Source organism: Coturnix japonica, chromosome Z (genome assembly GCF_054131305.1).
Source record: "Coturnix japonica strain WE chromosome Z, WE-NBRP24, whole genome shotgun sequence".
Taxonomy (NCBI): domain Eukaryota; kingdom Metazoa; phylum Chordata; class Aves; order Galliformes; family Phasianidae; genus Coturnix; species Coturnix japonica.
This window is the reverse complement of record NC_140702.1, coordinates 29,212,702-29,226,945: the sequence shown is the minus strand read 5'-3', so window position 1 is coordinate 29,226,945 and position 14,244 is coordinate 29,212,702. Positions and strand designations below refer to the sequence as shown.

Sequence of the window (14,244 nt, the reverse complement as noted above, 5' to 3'; positions counted from 1 at the left end):
AACTCTGGATAAGCCATCAAATTGCATTTATGTAGGTGCTGTATGTGGACTAATAAGCCTGTCAGGATCTAGGCTGACTTACACTGAGTTCAGATTAGTAGGAACTGACGTACACTTCTTCCAGACTGGAAGATTGATTGAAACAGTAAAACAGAACTACTGCTGTGGCATTCCACTGCATATTGCTATGCAAGGTCTGTGCTTTGTGTTCATAGCTATGAGTCTTGACATGACCACAACCTCTACCAGCTGTGGTATTGTCACTATGAATATGTAAATACAATATGAAGTACAAAGTTCTTATGCCTGCTTTGGTGCTGTGTAATTTTCTTGATATCACCAGCTGTTCATTGAAATGTACCATCATCCTATCTGAGAGCTAGATGGCACTGTAGTTACAGAAATTCTTTTTGCAATAAGTGCGTTAATACGAAAACTAAATGAATTGGTGCTGCTTAAGAGAAAGGTAATTTTTGTTAATTTACTTATTTATTTATTTTTCTTAACATTTCAATTTGGTTTTCTTTAGAACCATCAAGCGAGTCAGGAAATCATGTAGTGGTATATATTACGAGTACTGTTTCTTAATAGTTTATTTTGAACTAGATGCAGATGAGCATGTATGTGCAGCTGGAAAACGTTTCAACAGCATGCAGCACTGTAATGTAGCATTGCTTTAGCAGCCTTCACTGATGCTTCTTATGAGTACTGAAGATCTGTCCCCATTTAATTATTTTTCTGAGAGAAGTTTAACTGTCTTGTACTCTGTCAAAGTTAGAAGTGAGATAACAGCTGGATATACAGTTTTGGAAAGTTTTCTGTATATCCAGCTGTTTTTTGGAAAGTTTTTTATAGAAAGAGAAAGAAAAGAAAGAGAAAGAAAAGAAAGAGAAAGAAAAGAAAGAGAAAGGAAGGAAAGGAAGGAAAGGAAGGAAGGAAAGGAAGGAAGGAAAGGAAGGAAGGAAAGGAAGGAAAGGAAGGAAAGGCAGGGAGGGAGGGAGGGAGGGAGGGAGGGGAGGGAGGGAGGGAAAGGAAAGAAAGGAAAGAAAGGAAAGAAAGGAAGAAAGGAAGAAATGCTGCTTAAAATAATTTATTTGTTCTAGTTTTATTTCCACAGCATGCCTTACTTCTGTATGTGGTTAAAGTAAATTGGCTTAGTACCTTAATGACATACAGTGCCTGTAATATTAGTGCAAACTGGATGTTGCAAGCTGACCTAATAGAAATAGCTGTTCTAGTAAGTTCCAGAATTGGATTGTGTGTTGTGCGCAGTGTTAGGCAGACTCTGTCTAGGTAAAGGTGCTTTAATGCTAAGTGCAGCACTTCCCTCTATCAAGAGCCTTTGCAAAAAACGTTGAAAACTGCATTCTGCATGGTTAGATATGCTTGTATGATGGAAAACATTGCCCTTATGTATACATCAGTAACAAGCATTTGCAAGGATATAAAAACAAGCTTTATTGTTTTTTCAGTATGCTTTTTTAATTTCTTTTTAATTATGAATGTCCATTTTGTCAGTCTGTAGAAGCTGCCTGGTGAAATATTTGGAAGAAAACAACACTTGTCCCACATGTAGAATTGTTATACATCAGAGCCACCCTTTGCAGTATATTGGGTAAGTATGAAAGCAAAAATGCAACTAGTTTCACTCTAGGCTGTTTTAAACTCTCTAATACAGGACAGCTTTCTCCTGAATTGTCTTATGTTCTGATCAGCAGGCAATAAATTTAAATGTAAGTTTGGATGAAATTGTATGAGGATATATAAGATCAAATTTTCCTACGAATTTTCAATTCCTCGATATCTGTTAGAATTTTTAAGGCTTAAGAACATGCAAAGTACACACTTCACTGTTTAGTTTTTGAGCAAGTTCTAATGGATCATAGAAGTTACATAAGTGAAACACGTATAGAAATAATAATTCTACTAAATCAGCAAAACTTCAGTGTCTGACATGTGTATATATATGACAGTATATGATACATACATTGCAGATAATATCAGTGTATGCTTTGAATGTACAAGTAGATGCCAATAGGGAGGAAGGAATTAGTGTGGCTCAAGGCAGCATCTTCATCTACGCTAAAGCTACAGGAATATGGTGCCTTGGCTTAGAAGTTTGTTTTCAGTGCCAAAAGGGGCCAGGAAGCAGAGCACCAAAGTGAGAAAATACAGAAAGGAATTCACAAGTTGTGTTTGGTCACTGAATACACTTCAAAGGAAGTATTCTACCTATAATGATTATAAAGTACCGCCCCTTTGAGACTAAAATAGTCTGCCTAGCCTACTTTTGTCTTATTTATTTATTTATGGAATAAAGAATTGTTGGTCAAAAGTTTCACTGTACAGATTCCTCATTTGTATTCATCTACCTTGTCTGGAGAACCTATAAACCAAATGTGTCTTCTCTTTTACAATTCTTAATGATGTTAAATGCTCACTTCTGATCTCAAGGTGATGGTAGGTTTACTCATTTCTGTTGAAATATTTTTGGATATGTTGCCAAAACTTCCATATGGCGCATGAAAATCCAAGCCATTGTAAATGGGATTGCTATTGCTTGAAATTATATGAATTTTCGGATTAATGGTTTTGGTTCTCCGTGTAGTCCTACTTCAGGACGTACATAATCATTCATTACACTCTTCGAATTGTTATCATTTCTGTAATTGTTCACTGGTCTCCACTGCTGTGAAGTGCACGTCAGGTGATAAGAAACCTGTGACTACTCTTGTAAGCCTGTTCTCTTATTTAAGTCAGATCCAGGATTTCATACTGCAGGGTCTGTTGAGGTAATGACCTTGCAGCAGCTGAGACAGATACTTAGATATTTCTGGTTTTATTTATGAAGTAGAATTTAGGATAATCCTATGTTTCTTTCTGACAGTGGCTTATTGTAGACTAATCTAGAAATTGAGGTAAACAGTAAGTAAGTTATGATTTAAAACAGAGATCTATATTTGTGAGCTTGCTATTAAGGTTTAGAATTTCAGCCAGACCTCGCACGTATGAGTTTATTTCTCTTCTTTCATTTGGGAAATATCCACATGGGCTCCATAGATAAAAGCATGGCTTAAGAGCAAAATCAAATTTTGTTTATGCTGTTCCCTTCCCTCCCCTCCCCTTTCTTACCTTTCTTTTTCTGTATATCTGTGCGAGCTTGTATGTGTTTTATTTTCTTTAATTTTTGTTAATACTAGTAGGGATAATGCAGGAAGGTGAAAGATGAATCTGTAGATACAGAAAACATATTATTGGTGATTCTTTTCTACTAAAAATGTGTTTACCTTAAAATTTCAAGGAATTTTGAGATTACTGGTGACATATGAGCCTGACTGCTGATGGGAAAAGCCTAACTCTTCCTCTTATTTCAATGGGCTTTCATCTTAGTCTTTATCTCAGTTCCTTTCTAATTACTCTAACCTCTTATTTTTTGTAAATACTGACTTGAGAATTCAAATTCTGTTTTAACAGATTTAGAGCTTGTAAATAATTCTAGCACCAGGACTTGTTTAGCACAAATGGTTTGAAACAAGCTAGTTGGATTGGATTTCTCATTCTGTTTTTTCCCCCTTGATAGTCATGACAGAACAATGCAAGATATTGTTTACAAACTTGTGCCAGGCCTGCAAGAAGGTAAGATGTAGTATGATCCTTTTTTTAGACACAGTTTTGCATATACTTCTATAAGAGTTACAAAACAAACAAGCAAGAAAAACCTACAACCAAATAAAAAATCCCACAGTTTCAAGTAATGATGTACAGAAAGGGGTGGGGTGGGGGTGTGGGGGGGGAGATGAGGGGGGATTGAGGAGAAATTAAATATACAGAGGAAAACGTGTTCTTTCATTAGTTCTATTTATTGTGATTGATTTGGCTTCATATCTGTTCTACCAGTAATGTTATGGAGAGGAAAAAAAAAAATACAAGATGGGATATATAGTCAAAAAACAGTATTACCTAAACCACAACATTAGTTCAGCTTTTACATGTTGGCACCATGCAGCTGTTATTTGGTGTGTTTTTTTTCTCTATATAAGCTGTGGATCTATTATGCAAGATTTCCAGAATTCCCAGAGGTAGAATGTAATGCCAGGCTGTATTTAGTTTCAGTGAGGTTTTCCTCTACTGAGCAAGTCCTCAGCAGTTCGTATTCTCATAATTCTCTTTGAGACTGGATCTGCTCAAATAAACAAGTACTTTACAGTATGTGCCCTGTGATGTTTTTGTCTTATTTACGTCACAACTTTTATTTAAATAGAATATCTTAATTCACTTATGATGAAAAAATTGATTACTCAGATATTGATAAGCAAGCTTAAATAGATTATATGAAAATTATTTCTAGCATATTGAAAATAAGAACAGTAAATGAAAATTCAAAAACAGTGGTTCAACTAAAATGTTGTGGGAGGATTCATCATAAGGCAAAGTACTTAAAATTGTCTCATTTTAATAAAATATTATAATAGTAGCTGTACAGATGACTTTATAGTATTCTGGCTGCAAATAAGGTCAGGCACAACTTGATGCAATAGCAGAGATAGAGGATTAAGTGGTGACAACTTCACTACTTGTTGGCAGTTTTGTTCCACCTGCAAAGGGAGAGATTTGGAGTAACTTCAGAAATATTGCATTAGAACTTCATTACAGGGGTTAATATTTACAATTTTTTAAACAGCGGAAATGAAAAAGCAAAGGGAATTTTATCACAAGCTGGGCATGGAAGTTCCAGGAGACATCAAAGGGGAAACCTGTTCTGCAAAGCAGCATCTGGATTCTCATCGGAATGGTAAATTACTTATTCTTTGTTGGGTAGGATGCTGTTCATAACTGTCTAACAGGGGACGCAGTGAAACTGTACAACTCCTGCAGTGCTAGCAGTTGAACTGAATGCTGTGCTGTATGCTTGTTCTGCTGTTTTACATGTGGGTCTGTTGGCAGCTAGTATTGCTAAACCAAATAATTACTGTCTGGGAAGTTATTCAGTATTGTACTCCTGAACTCTGCTGCTTGAATCACATTAACATGAGAATCTGCTGAAGAGTGTTATCCCACATACTTGCTTTCTTATCTAAGGTGAAACTAAAACAGATGAAAATTCAAACAAAGAAACTTCTGAGGAAAAACAGGAAGAAGATAATGACTACCACCGAAGTGATGAACAGGTGGGCTCATAGGTCGTATTTTATTTTTATTTGGTGTTCTAGCTTTAGGGCTTAGTTAAATTAACAAGGAAAAGCAACTGTTTCATGCTATTTTTTTTGCTGTTGTTTTCTGCCAAAAACAAGATGCAGTGTTGCACTGTGTTATCGTGTAAGTATGAGTTAATCTTTGAGAGACATCAGGAATGGGTAATATTTTAAAGCCTCTTTTGTTAAAACTTAGTGGTTTTGACATTTTACAGAGTTTCAAGCTATTTATTGGCTTTCAGCTTAATACAGATTCTCTGTCCTGAACGTGTATCAATAATTATGAATAAAACCTTTTTCTCTTAATGTTTATTTTGTTTTAGGTTTCCACTACTTAGACAGTGAAAGTTCTGTACCATAAAAATAGTAAAGCCAGGAAGTCCACCATCAAGTTGTAAATGCAGTGCACATTTGAAAGTGAAATCTCTCGCTAGGATATACCAGCCATGCCTTTTATATTTTTCTCATGTCTCCAGTGTAAATTTAGCTTGCATTAATTTTCAATTATAAAACAAGAGAACTTCCAAAGGGATTGTACCTAATACTAGATTCTCTTAGCACATGAAGCGAATCATCACAGAGATTAAACTAAATTACAAATTGATGGATGAGAAAAGTGAGAATTGAAGCATAGAAACAGAATAAGCTTTATTTTGATGCTTATCTCCTTAGAATTTTATAAGTATGTTATATCATTTTTATCCACCCTTTTGAAATTAGCCATTTTCTTTTAAATTTACATTGAATTTCTCTGGAATTAGCAATTACATTAAAAGCAAGGAGTTACAGTAGAAGCAATTGTTAAGAATTGAAAACAGTTTTCTTATTGTATTTCAGATTCTTATTAGATGTAGGGCCCTCATGAGCAATTGTCAGCCTGTGAATATGCATTGACACATTCTTTTTCCATCATTAAGAAAAAAAGCTCAGGGAATAATTTTTAGTCAAGCATGCTTATCACTAAGTGACAAGTCCTTAGGAAATGTTTTCTTTAATTGGACTGCATGCATTTCAGTTTAAGGAATATTAGTATTTTTCAGTTCACTGTATTAATGTAAACTGCTTATGGATGCGTAATGAGGACTGCAGTAACTTGTTACAGCCAGCCCTGACTGCTTGCTTTTTCCTGAAGGTAAGCATCTGCTTGGAATGCAATAGCAGCAAACTGCGTGGATTAAAACGAAAATGGATTCGCTGTTCAGCACAAGCAACAGTCCTGCATCTAAAGAAGTTCATTGCCAAAAAACTAAACCTTTCTTCTTTTAATGAGGTAATATTTTAATCTTCAAATAGAGTTCTGTGCATAAAAACTCCTATGGAAAAGTGTGGGATCGTTATTTTTCAAAGCAACATCTTATTTTACTTTCTGAAAGCAGCAACAATCACAGTGTCTTAAATTGTATTTCTGTATAGCCGTTTCTGTAAGGTAAGAAGGTGAACTTAAGTCTTTTTTCTACAAATACAATATTTTTTTCACATTTAGTTTAGAAGTTATGGTCTTATTTCCTGTAGATTTTCTATCACCTCCTTACCCTAAATGTTACAATTAAAGTGTATCTCTTTTTCTCTTTTGGATTTATAAAGAATTTACCTATTAGTCTGCAGTGCATCTTATCCATACTTGCACCAAATGGCTTTGTTATGAGCTTCTACATGCACTGAAACAGACTTTTCAAGGAGCTTTGTTTCATACATTATATTCAGGTACATATATGGTTGTTTCATATACATGGCCCTTGCAGAGGTTTCACTTTCACATTCCAGGGGACAGCCCGTAACAAATAGTTAAGCACTACTGATGTTGATCTTCAGGGAAAGCAGCATGAATATTTTGTTCTCTGTGCTGTCAGTGAAGTCGCTGCCTACCACAAGCAAAGTGCTATGCCCATGCTTTCCAAGGGAATACTTGGAATAATGTGAAGAACTTACGGTGAACTGTACCATAAGAAAGACAATTCTTTTTATTTAAGATTCCAAATTAACATTTAAGGCAAACATGTAATGCAGCTTCTGTTTACCACTTCTCTCACTTTACCATTTGCTCACAGTCTCCTTTCATCTCAATCATTTGCTTTTCAGTCTGGAGTGTCAACACCTTTCTACTCAAACCATTCAGCAGCTGGCTTGTACCTATATTGTTTTTGCTTTCTAGATTCTCTAATTTCACACCACTCTCTTTTAGTTGGAGTATGTCCCCAGGCTTAGCTAGGCTTCCAGAGACAAAACTGGAGCATCTTTTCTCTTGTCATCATCTGGTTTATAAACAGTTGAATCATGGCTGGAGCCCAACAGTAGCATCACTGTTTCAAAAGGGGATTTTTTACCCTTTAGATTAGGCATTTTTCTACAGGCAAAGCTTTGATTTTGTGTTTAAACTCCTTGTTCCACGCCAGTAGTCTCTGATGTAACAGTCTATTATCCTTCCTAATGAAGGAACAAACTGTAACAGGTACTGTATATTCTTCTGTCACCTCTTCCACTTTCTTACAGAATGTATAAATTGTGGTGCAGTCAGTGTACTAGTGCCACATAATTTATCTGTGGTAGCAACTGTTAAGTTTCTAGGCATTTGCTTACTGCAAGTTTTTCAAGGTTTGAGTTATTGCTGGATTTTTAGAATGCCCAACAAAATATTGTAAAGCTTTTGGGAAGAGGGCATTAGCTCTGCTTGGGAAGGTAAGTCAAACAGTTATTTCTAGTTCATGCAGTGTATTAGAGATAGGTACAGCACTTCTATGTTGAGAAAAGGCATTGTTTTCTTTTTTAAAACTACTTTTGTCTGCAGTGCAACTGCAAGATGCACAAAGTTCCACAGTCTTTGAAGAAAAGAAATCATGCCTGACATTTGTAGTATCATTTGAAAAATGTTTCACAGAGTGTGTCTCAACAAATTCACTGTCTTCTTTGTTTTGTCAGCTGGACATATTATGCAATGAAGAGATTCTTGGCAAGGACCACACGCTCAAGTTTGTAGTTGTTACAAGATGGAGATTTAAGGTATGACATAGTGATTTCAAATAAACCATAAAACGTCTGGATTAAGAATGTTTTTAAAATGTGTGCCACTCACAATTACAAAGCAATTACTGCAAACTCATAGCTATCTAATGCAGCATTTTTAAACAATAAGTGTTAAATTTGATTTTAAGAAAGTGAAGGAAAGTAGAATTAAATATTACTAAACAAGGGAAAATGGTATGTTGTGTCAGCTGTCGGACTGCAATCAACTGGCAAAATAATTGGAAGCTGCAAGAAGGTATTAATTTTAGCTGTGATAGGTGAAACTGATTGTACTCTGTGTAGGTGGGGGAAGGAACTGTGATGCAGGAAAGGCAGAAGTTTTCAAAGCAGTTCTTTCCTGTAGCTGAACAGGACCACTTTATTTCTCGAGGAGAAAGAGTAATTGCAATGCTTGCCTGCCTTAGTTAAGGAGAATTCCAACAGGGTTTAATAGGCATAAACATGGCATGTTAAATGTATTGGAGTACATCTTTGACTTACTGATTGTTGTTTCACTGAACAACCACTTTGTAGCTGAATAATAAAGTGGAGCATTCATTGTAAGTGTTAGTTATCACAATAATAATAGCATCTCAAGTGAAATGGATGTAAGAATGAATTGCAAAGTTGGGCACTTATGAATCGTTACATCTACAGATTCACTGTATGTATATTTGGTGCTCTTTGAAATAGGAGGTGGGATAATGGACAACAAACAGAACTCAAGCTTACAGTGTATACTGAGATAGAACCACCTAGTGGCTTTGGATGACTGAAAGATGTGCAGGTGGGAGTAGGAAAGTGTCTCCTTGTCTGTGTGTAGTAAAACAGTTTTTTTCTACATACAGCTGCATCGCAGATACAGATAGAAGTTCAGCTTTTGATTTGCAGACAGGTCACAATTATAATCCTAAATTTTTTTCTTGAGTGATCAGGAAACAGGTTTGAAAATGCAGTAATAGCTCAGTGACAAGGCTATGGTTATTTGGGATAGCAAAGTCAGATTAATCACAAAGGATTTAAGCAAGCCTTTACAGTTCTGTGTGATCAGAGATTGATGGATAACGCCTCAAGTTCTATGTGGGTAAATGCAGAGGAATAAATACTAGGAAAAACAGTGTGCTGAACTTTATGAAAAGATGGCTTGTAAGCTAACTGAATTTGTGAGAATTTAAATCCTAATGTAAGAAAAAAAAAAGTGCTAGGAATTTTCATGAAAAATAAGTAATTGTGCAAGGGAATCCAGTTGACCTACATCTGCAGAAATCTACTGCTCACCTTTATCACGGAGATTTTTGTACTTTTGAGTCAAATGGAAAAGGCAAATGTGTACTGATATACTAAGTGAAAGAGGTGGAGAGCGTAAGTTGAAACTCATAGAGGCTCCAGAACCTCCATCAAGGGAAATGATTCTTTTCAGGATGCACTACTCCTTGATGGGAGATGTTTTAGGTGTTAGAAATGTACAGGTGTACCTATATAGAAAAAAAGAACAATAGATATATTCGTAGAAGAGGAATTGAACTATTAAATATATGAAATACTCTGTGATCTTATACTGAATTCTAGACATTCGCATTTCTCTCTTATTAGGCTTCCTTAGTTAAACAATCTTGATAGAACTGATCATAAGGTGACCTATTCCTGACAAAAGGGAAAGGATTCTCCTTTTGATCTGAGTTTCACAGATTAAATTCCTTCTTGTCTTGATGCAGTTTTGACTGACCAGACAGCTATTCTGATGGTTTGTTGAAGCCTTGGTTTATGAAACAAAAGTTTTGTCTACTGGAAAGGTGAATTCTGGCTTTGTTTTTCTTAACATAGCTTATATTTCTATCTTGCAGAAAGCACCTCTACTGCTACATTACAGACCCAAAATGGACTTGCTGTAAGAGACCTTTATTGTCCTTCTGGACAGAGTTTTTTGCAGAGACTATCATCTGGCACCTTCTTAGTGCATCACTAATCACATGATATGAATCAGCCGAATACTTTTGGAAGACTGTAGTGCTTTCATAGCTGACTGTCCTTCTGAATATTTCTCCTGGGGATGTGCTATCTGGATTTCTGGACAGAAAATATTTATACTTATTTTATATGAAAGAAAGAAATCGAAACTCAACAAGACACTACCAGCACTAAGTTTACAGATACTGAAAACACTTCACAGTTCCATGTAGCTCAGCCTGACTCATCTCTTACAGTTACACAGAAATAAGTTAGAATGTTGTGGGGTGATTTTAAAATGTTGCTTTTGACACCAAGTTGCATTTAGTTACTTTTCACATTCTGAATATTTAAAAATATATTTTTGCAAAGTGTTCTTGTCTTATATAGTATGCCTGATTGCATTGGCTTTAATCAAGTTCTGTAGATCATTGAACATAACTAATGATATAGTGACTGGTGATATTTATTATGCTGCATTGAAAACTTTTGAAAATCGGGGAAAACAATGGGTTTATTTGTTGGTTTTATCCAGTTGTTGCTCTCCCTCAGTTTCTGTTTTAGTAAAGTTTTAATGCCCTTTTTGCATGGTGATTTGGTAAGATTAACAGTAATCTCTGCAGCTGATTTTAATGTGCCCTGATATTTTGCTGTGGCATATATTGCACCACATAACGATAAATACTCAAAAGTGCTAGATTTATGAACTTTAAATATATATATATAAGTATATATATATAAATAAGCATTTCTTATGTAGCTGTGGCTTGCAGAAATCAGTTTTTACTGTAAAGAGAATTTATTCTCACTGGCTAATGAAACACTGGCTCGTGGACAACATTGGGTGATATTGCACAATTTTCACTGATTAAAAATTCCTCAGAGAAGTAGAAGCAGCTTTATATTTTAGTAACAGGTTTGTATTTTCCTCACCTGTTTTCTTGTGAAACCGTACCGTTTTCTTTAGCACAATTACTTACTGTTCTGGGGGGTCAGACAAGATTATTTTTACACCTTCTGGCCTTAATTGATAACTGTACTTGCATCAGCCCTAACAGGTGCAAGGTAACATACATGCCATGTGTGTACACACATATACACACATATAACTGTTTATGTTATGGAATGCACCCTCATTAGCACTTAGCAGTGTTCACTGCATTGTTTGTAAGGCCTTTTGAAATTGTCACCTTTTTAAGAACAGAGTTGAAAGTGATTTCTGCAAGCTGTATACTGTATAGCACATGTAGTACAGATACAAGAGCGTTCAGCTGCCAGCCTGTCGAGTTACCTAGAACTCCAAGCATACTATTAAAACCTGGAAACAGTTAACCCTGTAACTTTTGGAAGGGTTTTCCAATCAGCTGAAAATGCTAGCTGCTATACATACTATTATTTTTTATAAACTGCCTTTGGATAAGAAAGCAAGCTTGCTTGTAACTGCCCTGCTTTGTCTGTCTGTGCTTATTCTTCAGCAAGAAATTATTATTTATTACTGATAACAGGAAGCTGATAGTGCAAGAGGTTTATCTCAGCATTTTAAGTCATCTTGAGCTTTCAAAGCACCACATTCCTTAGCATATCTCCTGCACTTTCATTCTCTGGGGTCTTCAGCCCTCCTTTCTTAGCTGAGCTGCTGCAGAAGGGATGCTCCATTTTCTCTTTATCTTTACAAAGATAAAATATCTTTCTCATTTTTATTTATAGTCACAGATGTGAATGGGAAGTAAATCAAAAAGTGTACAGGCAGAGAAAGAAAGGGAGCCTACTGAAATATGGGGATGTAAAGGAGATGCAGATGCTAAAAAGGGCTGCAAATGTGAGGGCAAGATGATAGGTAAACTGAATGCTTGCATTAGGGCAAACTCCATATCCTGGCCTTCCATGTGAGTGTGCATGCACCTATGAGCAATGGAATCGGAACTCAGCTCCAGTTTTCTTCTGCTGTTTCCAGCTCTTATGTATTTCAGCTTTTACCTCTGGTTAACATGAATTAGCAGACGAGATCATGAGTCTATCTTTTTGTAATCTTTAATGAGAACACTGAAAGCAGGTGTTACAAATGCATATGCAGATTGGCATACCAGGCCCTTCTGGAACTGTTCATGATGTTAGCGTTCCAGCGTAAATAAGGGACTGGCTGCAGCTAGTGAGGCAGAGTACAAATGGGGCTGTATATGAGCCACTCTCTACACCTGATGTAGACATAGAATTAAAGCACCCAAAGAGTATGCTGATTAAGGTGGTTTTTGTGTGTGTATGTGTATGTATGTGTGTGGATACATACACATTAACCCACGCTCTTTATGTAAATGCATGCTTCCTGAGTGAGATCTGCCTACCTCAGAAGGAGTGTACTGCAGAAAGCTTTTGTACATCCAGACTCTGAAGCAGTGCTTATAAAGCGTGCTAGGATTTTAGCACTTTCCACTGCAGTTGTACAGCTGAGAACTCAGCTGCAAAAAAAAGCATATTCAGAAGCCTTTCAAATCTTTCTCTTGCTATAATAATCTGCAGTACGAAACGTATATTTGGAAGTTTGTAGCTCTCTTTAGAATCACTTGAATATATAATGGTGCTACCAGTACATTGAAAGTTCTGTTAATAACAATATAGATAGGTAAATTCAAGGCAGTATTAGTACCTACAAATGCTTTTTTTTTTTTTTTTGATGTTTTGTTTTCTTTGTTTGTTTCCTCATTTGTGTGCAACTGCTTTTGCAATGTCTTTCATTTGATAAAGCCTCATCAGTAAAAAGAAAAGGAAAAAAAAAAAAAAAAGAGAGATAAATCCCAGTTATTTTTCTAAATCATATGTCATGGCATCATTGCTATAGATATTCTTTCCCTCAGGAGGGGTTGGGATTGTGTCTGGACCATATATTTATTTACTCTAGCCTTACTAGAAGACGACAATGCAATTGAATTGAACTGAGAGAGAGAGGCCTCCTTTGGGTCAGAGCTCTGTTTCACTTCTGTGAAGCTTAAGAGACAGTTAATTTATGTCGAGATTATATAGTAACCAGGGTTCTGTTCAAACTTGAACTGAAAGTTGGACTCAGCATAGATATCTCTCTGTCCTAGTGAGATCATACTCAGTTTGTTTTGGATTTTGTCAAAATGGCACTACTGTGAAGTAGTTTTCACAATTGCTTACGCTGGTAAATAATTGCAGTAAAGAAGTATCTTGTTACATTATCCTCAGCAGCAATGAGGCTGATGAATCACCCAAGCTCGGAGTCTCATTAAATATAGTTTCATTAAAAACAGAGAAATCAGATAGAATATATGATATTAAATAAGATTTGGGGTGTTAAAAGTAAACTCTATAAAATTATTTATTCTATTTTAAGCCTTCTGTCTTATTTTGCCATCCAAGTATTTTTGGTTTCAACGGTCCAACCTTATGTACGGGCATATAAAATGAAATTGTAAGATGTTTTTACAAGCTTCTTCCTTTTACATTGAGTTTAATTAGCTTTTGTTTGTATGTTTTTGTTTTGTGTGGATAAAGAACGTTACTTATGTTTTTGTGCAATAGGTTTGAAACATGCATTTATTAGGCATATGTTTAAATTGTAAATGTAGCATCTACTTACCGTTAAAAAGGAACGTAGATGGAACTTTTGATTTGTTTGAATGGGGTTTTATTTGGGACTGTTATCTGGGAAGGCTGGTTTTTGATTTGTTCTTTATTTTATTTTAAGAGTGAAGTGCGGGATTTAAATCTGTCTGAGTACAAGAACTGTCTGTCAGCAATATTCTAAAATAAATGATCTTGCAAGAAATCTTAATGTGAACTGTGGAAGCAATCGGCAAGACTTGCAGCCTATCTGAAAATGTTTTGTGCCATTGTTATGTCTGGTATCTTTGTGTACCATCAAATCTGAAAATATTTATTTATTGTTTTTGGTCGTGCAATAGTGTACACAACACTATCATCTCTGGGGATATGGGACCATAAAAAATATCAGACTACAACTATGATGGTGCTATTTTTTCCAATAGGCTCTGAGCCTTTGAAAGCTTATCTGGCTCTTTTGTCTTCATAACGGCATAATTAGTTGTAGGAGATTGATATATATATATATTTTATTATTATTATT

The 14,244-nt window shown here is 35.7% G+C and overlaps 1 protein-coding gene across 4 annotated transcripts in view; it reads left to right on the top strand.

Annotated features, from left to right (window-relative positions):
- The window catches only part of PCGF3 (polycomb group ring finger 3), a 48,615-nt gene extending 34,689 nt beyond the window's left edge, over nucleotides 1–13,926 (top strand). For all 4 annotated transcript variants that reach the window (XM_015849521.3, XM_015849518.3, XM_015849520.3 and 1 more), the window contains 7 exons: nucleotides 1,519–1,615; nucleotides 3,581–3,636; nucleotides 4,682–4,792; nucleotides 5,080–5,168; nucleotides 6,325–6,462; nucleotides 8,109–8,189; nucleotides 10,037–13,926. In XM_015849521.3, the coding sequence (XP_015705007.2) occupies nucleotides 1,519–1,615; nucleotides 3,581–3,636; nucleotides 4,682–4,792; nucleotides 5,080–5,168; nucleotides 6,325–6,462; nucleotides 8,109–8,189; nucleotides 10,037–10,084 (620 nt within the window). In that variant the 3' untranslated portion in view covers nucleotides 10,085–13,926. The remainder of the gene's footprint in view (nucleotides 1–1,518; nucleotides 1,616–3,580; nucleotides 3,637–4,681; nucleotides 4,793–5,079; nucleotides 5,169–6,324; nucleotides 6,463–8,108; nucleotides 8,190–10,036) is intronic.
- The last annotated feature ends 318 nt before the right edge of the window (nucleotides 13,927–14,244 follow it).